This window comes from Cucurbita moschata, unplaced genomic scaffold (assembly GCF_002738365.1).
Source record: "Cucurbita moschata cultivar Rifu unplaced genomic scaffold, Cmos_1.0 Cmo_Scf00013, whole genome shotgun sequence".
In the NCBI taxonomy this organism is placed as follows: Eukaryota; Viridiplantae; Streptophyta; class Magnoliopsida; order Cucurbitales; family Cucurbitaceae; genus Cucurbita; species Cucurbita moschata.
In genome coordinates, this window is record NW_019268529.1 from 2,159,507 (window position 1) to 2,166,369 (window position 6,863).

At 36.5% G+C, this 6,863-nt stretch overlaps 1 protein-coding gene across 2 annotated transcripts; it reads right to left on the bottom strand.

Moving 5' to 3' along the window:
* Positions 1-102: 102 nt before the first annotated feature.
* On the bottom strand, positions 103-5,672 carry LOC111451528 (serine/threonine-protein kinase SRK2I-like). Of its 2 annotated transcripts, XM_023092000.1 has the most exons (10): positions 5,185-5,672; positions 4,173-4,247; positions 3,959-4,060; positions 3,816-3,869; positions 3,584-3,676; positions 3,035-3,127; positions 1,786-1,890; positions 1,605-1,703; positions 1,309-1,386; positions 544-629 (listed from the first exon to the last, which is right to left on the bottom strand). In XM_023092000.1, exons 1-9 carry the CDS (start codon positions 5,359-5,361, stop codon positions 1,351-1,353), a joined length of 834 nt encoding a protein of 277 aa, XP_022947768.1. In that variant the 5' UTR covers positions 5,362-5,672; the 3' UTR covers positions 544-629; positions 1,309-1,350. The 2 variants fall into 2 exon arrangements, with proteins under 2 accessions (XP_022947767.1, XP_022947768.1); XM_023091999.1 differs by lacking the exon at positions 1,309-1,386 and having other exon boundaries at positions 103-629.
* Positions 5,673-6,863: the final 1,191 nt, after the last annotated feature.

Genomic DNA, 6,863 nt, shown 5'->3' on the forward strand with positions numbered 1-6,863 from the left:
AAAAAAAAAAAAAAAAAAAAAAGAAAGAAAAGAAAAAGAAGAAGAAACAGATCAGATCAGATATCCCGACTTTGAACAGCATTGCACTTTCATCCAATCCTATCTTCTTCATTGTTCGTCGCCTTTTAAATCATTTTCGACAACGCGGGGTAAGAGCTGTGTTTTATTGACGTGGCACAATCCAAAGGAGCGTGTGAATCCAGGGCTAGCAAAAAGCACTTGTAAAGATAACCTACAAATGGATGAGAACAAGCTAATGTTCTTCCTCTAAACAAATTCTTTGAAAGTCAGAACCAGTCCCATAATTCTTTGTTTCGGCGCCTCAGTATCAATTGTCAAATTGCATACACTATCTCGCCACTGCTTTCTATATCAAGATCAGATTCATAGTCCAGACCATCCATGTCATCATCATCGTCCATGTCAAAGTTATCTGCCATGTAGGTAAGGCCATGTGAACCAACTGCTGGTATTGTAGCCTCAGCAATTATCTGCATTCTTGTATCGAGACTCTGCATTGGTTGATCAGGCTCTTCAAATTGATTTCCCATTGTGTTTTCATCCATCAAGTCCGATGGGAGATTCTTCAAAAACCAGGAATGGTTCTTGATCTCAGGAATAGTGATTCTCTGTCAGGTATATTAACACATTGAAAGAGAGTAAATATGATCCATTGTTGGATGAGATGGAAGATGCTGAAACTTGAACAATATACAACTACATAGATAGTAATTTCAAAAGACAACTAAAACTGCTACGATTCCAATCCACAACAAAAAATGGCAAAAGGTCAAGTCCCAAAATCATACGGTCACTAGACTTGCTACATCAACCATAATGACTTTAGTCTGCAAATGTCTACATCTTATCGGAAAGACGAGCCTTGGAATCAAATCACTATCTTCAAATTATTCAGAAACTTAGGACTCCTTTGGAAACAGTTGTCAAATAGCTATCTGATTATTAGAACACAAATGTAGTGAAAATTTGAGGATATAAGTTTAGGTAACCGTTCATAGAAGTTTTTTCTAGTTTCTCTCAAGTCTCGAGTGTCTTCATGGATGACTTGAGTTTTGGAGTAAATGGAGTTGATCTCCCCTCAATGAGTTCGTTGATAATAACTTACAGTTCATTAAAAACAATTTGGAAAACAAAATGAAAAATGAATTTTGAAAATAACTTGTCAAACAAGTTCTTAGAGTTCAGGGCAGTGCAATATCAAGTTTGAAAGAAAGAAGAGTCACTCGAGGAAACGAAGTGGTTAGGTCAAAATGAAGTAAGGGAGGTCGTTCAAATAAAGCTACTAACCTGGACATGATGAGTCCAAAGTTTCAGACAAGGGTAAATCAATCAATCCAAAACATCCCAGGTAAACCAGCAGGGCAACTTAAAGAAAAGTTAAAATCAGTTAGCGTTAATATTTAAGGCCTCACATTAAAAGCATGTGCATAGAAATCCCAGTATTGGGGCCTTCAAAGAGATATTGCAGAAATATGATCAAATTGAGATATTTTGAAGAATCAGCAGAACCCGGATTTCAAAATAAGAATAATAATACTCTTCTTACTGTAGCATAAACAAACAAATTTAGTTTGTAGTCATACCGTTGCAGGATCTGCCACAAAAATCCTTGATATCAGATGGCGACACTCGGGAGATATTTGTACACAATCTGGAATAGCATACTGCACGCTTAGGATTCTCTGCAATGGACCGGTAGAAAAGCTTGAGCTTATGCATTTTCAACTGAGAGTAACAAAATATTAGTAGGGTCATCTCCCATACTTGTATTGTCTTTCGGAAATCCTTCGGTTCATCAGGATCCTCAAAAGGATAGGCTCCGACAAGCATTACATAGAGGGTCACTCCACATGACCATACATCTGCAGTCTGATGTTTCATAGGGAATCAAGATAAAATGCCTTTTAAAGTCTACTATCTTCTAGCTTAGATGTAATGTGATACACGACGTTTAATGGTAAACATGTTGTTCAGTGAGTAACTTACTGAGAGAGTACAAGTTAAATTGACAGGATGGAATCAATGATGAAGAAAAAAAAACTGTTGATACGCTTTGATACAGCCTACCATAATGTGTAATTCCAAAGCACGACAAGATTCTATGAATAGTATAATATAAATTTAAGCTTAGAATAAAAATTCACGTAGCATGTTCATTTTTCAGAAAAGATTGAGCCATGATTTACAAATATGAGAATAAATACAATTGTAACAGAGTTTCATGATAATATTAAAATAACAGCCCCAATAAAGCAGTCAGATTAGTTGTCATGGGGGAGTGGTTTGTCTTTGACGAGAAATACCCCCCTTTTGGATTGTAATTATCCTTTATTCTTATTTTAACTAATTGGAGCCTCCTTCTTAGGGGGCTTTTTGCCAAGGTCCTATAGTGGGGGAGTGGGGGGGAATCTAAAAGCAGACACGTGTTCGCATTTCAGTACATAAGAACTCGAAACTGAACTCATACCTAAATAAAAGAGAGAAGGAAAGTTAAAAAAAAGATCACCCATCCAATGATAAGGTGGTAGAGATCAAACAGCAAGCTACTCCCTGGAAAATTTGTCCAGCTTGAAGTAGAAGTACATATAAGCATCTTCGAAATCTCTTGATTGAGTCTACTTCTATGATGCAAATATTGAGAGGTTATTCTTCTGCCATCAGTGAAGTTCCTAATAAAAAAATTCAATCACTGGACTAAACTTTTTGGCCATACAAGTGGCCCTGCAAAGCCCTCGTCCAATTAAATATGAAGGAGCCAACAACTTATCTTGATGATTTGAGCATTGGAAAAACAGACAAAAAGAAGAATGCAATCAATTTACACTGTCACTAAATTAAAAAGTGTCCAACTAATGCAAGTACTCGAGTTGGCTAGGTTAAGAATAGCATGCAGGAAAACATGTCAGATTTTCAAACTGTTGTCCAGTAGTCAGTAAAGAATTCGTGTATCCATCAAATGGAAACATCAGAGACCACATTGAAGGTCACCAGAAGTAATCTAGAAGAATCTTACCTTGCCATCATATTCTTGCCTTAATAGCACTTCTGGAGCAATATATGCAGGTGTCCCCACAGTTGACTTTGGTTGTGAATGAAGCACTGATGACTGAAGAATATAAAGAATATCAGTTATTCAATCATGAGGATGCCCCAAAGCAATCATTTGAAAATTGATTCAACGTGACAATCTTTTCATAGAGACTAAATAGAAAATAAAGTCAATCAATAAGTTCAAATCAGACTACCCTACCACAAACCCTCCGCAGGCATGAACTAAATCTAGATTCAAATTGTGTCTAGCACAGGTGTATAAACAGGATTAAAAGAGCACATCAACCTTCAAGAGAAAGATAAAGTTAGCTGTCATCTAAACCAGAAAATTTCCTTAAGATTTAAGTCATGTACAAGAAGGGGCAAAACAGAAAGGCATTCCATACAAATGAACAAATATATCTTAGTTGCAAAGAAAAACTACCGAAGGAATAAAGATTAAGTATCAGCTACAAAGTCATGTAATTTAAACAAAGATACTAAATTGCAATTGGAAACAGACAAATAATACCTTTGAGTAGCCAAAGTCACATATTTTTAAACGAGGGGCTGGACTACCATCCAGTAAAGTGTTCTCCAACTTCAAGTCCCGGTGACACACTTGCTTCACCAATAAAAGCAAGTAAAAGAAATTAAAAAAAAAAAAAAAAAAGACAATAACAAAAAATTTCCACTGCCTTCCAGGGATAGGATGTAGAAAAGAAGATGATAAGGATTGAAGATTCATATAACCGTTCAAGTACCATGGCATGGCAGAAGCTGACTCCTGATATAAGCTGCTGAAAGAAGAAGCGAGCCTACACCAGGACGATAAGAGATCAATTCCGGAACAAGAGTAAAATGATGATAATCAGAAGAAACAAAATGTAAATTTAAAAAACAAGACCTCATCCTCACTAAAGCGTCCTGCATTGCTAATGCGCTCGAAGAGCTCTCCTCCAGATGCATATTCCATTACAATTGCAAGATGGGTAGTCGTCAAGATGACCTTTATCCATGGCAGGAGTACCCAGAGATCGAAAGAAGTCATTGATACTTCAGTTAAAAAAAAAAAAAAAAAATAGAGAAAAAACAAAGCAATAAATTTGGAATTAGACTACCTCTCTGAACCTGACTATGTTAGGGTGCCTCAGGGACCTGTGATTGATGATTTCTCGCTGAACATTTTCATCTATCTACAAGAACGACAGCTTCATAAGAATTAAGAAGAAAAACATAATCCTCATAGCATTTGATTGAGAACTTGCCCACTAACTATTGGAATTAACACAATCCCAAGTGAAATTGTCTTCGAAGATTTTAGTTTCTAGATACAAGTTTTACGGTGGATTTATCTTGTGTTCTGTTCTCTCGTAATTCAGTAGCTCAATAATTTATATAAAAGAACATGCCAGTCCTAAAGAAGAACACCAGTTAACGAACTCAACAGATTCAAATATAGCAAGTTCATGCATGAAATACATGAGCTATGATAGGTAAAGAAAGATGGAAACAGCTAGGAGCATTAAATTACAAACTTATGTCACTCTCGCTACCATTTCATATAAATTTTCAGATTTTTTTTTTTTAAATATAGATTTTGAATGGGAAAGAAAAAAGACCTGAACAAAAACATAGTTCCTCTTCTCACTCCCAGTTTACGGGGAAAACAAAAAAGAACAAATACTTCATCCTTATACGCATCAATCACTACAGCTAGTTCTCAAGTTAAAAAAGAAATTTCCCAAAATACAAAAAGAGTAAAGAAATAAAAAGAAAGCAGAGTTGTGTCAAGGCAAACCCCAAAATCCAAATAGAGATATTTCAAATTGGCAAGTAACAGATGAAAAAGAAAAGCACCCAATCACAAGATGTTTGTGCGAGTTCAAAAGGAAAAAAAAATAAAGAGCCATAAAAGCACCCAATGATTAGAACTTAAAAGTAGAACAGAACAGAACAAACAACTGTAAAACTAGCAATGGAAGATAAAAACGCTCAAGGAGAACAACAAAAGCTAAAACCTAAATTTCCTTAAATAGATTAAAACGTTACAACAAGTGAAAGACTGAGCTCCAAAAGCTGATGTAAAACCAGTAAGAAAAGAAAAGAGTTAACTCAGAATCCAGTATAGACCTTATCGCCTCGCTCAATATACTTGACAGCGACAAGCTCTTTAGTATGTTTGTCTCTCATCAGCCTGGCAACCCCAAAATTCCCGGAGCCGATATTTCGGACGAAATCATAGCGGTCACTGTCGTGCATAATCGGCATATCCATGGCCGGCCCCACAGTAATCGTCGACCGATCCATTCTTGAAGGCGAAAATTCGATCACATACGAGAGGAATGGAAAGGTCGGGACGAAATAGAAGGAAAGGTTTCAGTGGATCGAAGTCAGGGGTCGTGGAAGCTCGTATCGGAGGTTCACCGGTGGGATGAATTCTCCGTTGAACTGCGAAGGATGGTGAGTGAATTCGGAGGAAGAGGGAGTTGATCGGCGACAGATTAATACCTGCGGAGAGTGAACGGAGAAATTTTAAATAATGTTGCAGAGAGGATATTTTATTTTGAAGAATTGGGATATTTTTAGTTTGACGCAGGATGAAGATGAAGGCGTGTCGTTTAATGGGAAATAGTCATAGGCGAGTGTTACGACGACGTTTTGACTCAAGTTGGCTTTGTCCATTGTCCAATGAAATTGACCATTCCTCCTGCTTTCTTTTTTATTTTTTCTTTTGGGTTTAAATTCCTAAAATGTCCTTTATTTGGATAATTCCGGTAAACTCACGTGAACCCAAAGTGTCCAGCCGTTAAGTGCTATAATCTAATGCGGTAGCGCCCACGTTGGGATTGCTTATACTTTTTATCTCTCCTTTTTCTTCCATGCAAAATAATAATAATAATAATAATAACTAATCATTTATTCTTAATATACCTAAATAATTTTCCTAAAATATGGTTCTCCGAGAAGGAAGTATTGCCGCACTTGAACAATATTGCACACGTTTGGTTAGTGACACTGACGTTAGTGAACAAGAAGTGACTCAACCAACTGAATCCAGTGAAAAGAAAATGACATCTCAACAATTTAGACCGTTCAAAAGAATCCAAAAATTAAATCCAAAGTATGTTAACGCAGCTATCATAGAAGATGAAGTTAAAGAGCTAGAGAGGTATGAAGAAGCATCATAAAATATGGCTTGACAAAAGGCAGTGAAGGAATAATTTAAAGCGTTGGAGAAAAATCAAATATGGAAACTAGTGTCAATACTAGAAGATGTCAAACTCATCTTTTGCAAGTGGGTTTACAAAATCAAGTGTCTCCCGGATGAATCAATTGAGAGATACAAGGCTCTGGCTCTATGATTAAATGTTTAGTCTAGTGGCAAAAATCACTACTATACAGGTCCGGCTAGCACTTGTGACAAGTAAAATTTAGAAACTATGGTAGAAGAATGTGAAGAATGCTTTCTTGCATGGAGATTTGGATTAGGAGATTGGCATGAACCAACTAAATAAATTTGAGAATGTAGTTGGAGTCATTAGTCGATGCGTACAAAGTCTGAAAAACCTCATTTGGATGTGGCTCGATGGATCCTAAGATATGTCAAAGGTGCAATCGACTACAATCTTTTGTACAAAAGATGCGAAGACTACAAACTAGTTGGATACTGCGATGTTAACCATGCAAGAGACCACGATACTTGAAAATCAATCACTAGGTATGTGTTTAAGCTCAATTCAAGAACAATTTTTTGTTGTAGCAAAAAACATCCAATAGTATCGTTGTCAACTACAAAAGCGGAGTATAGA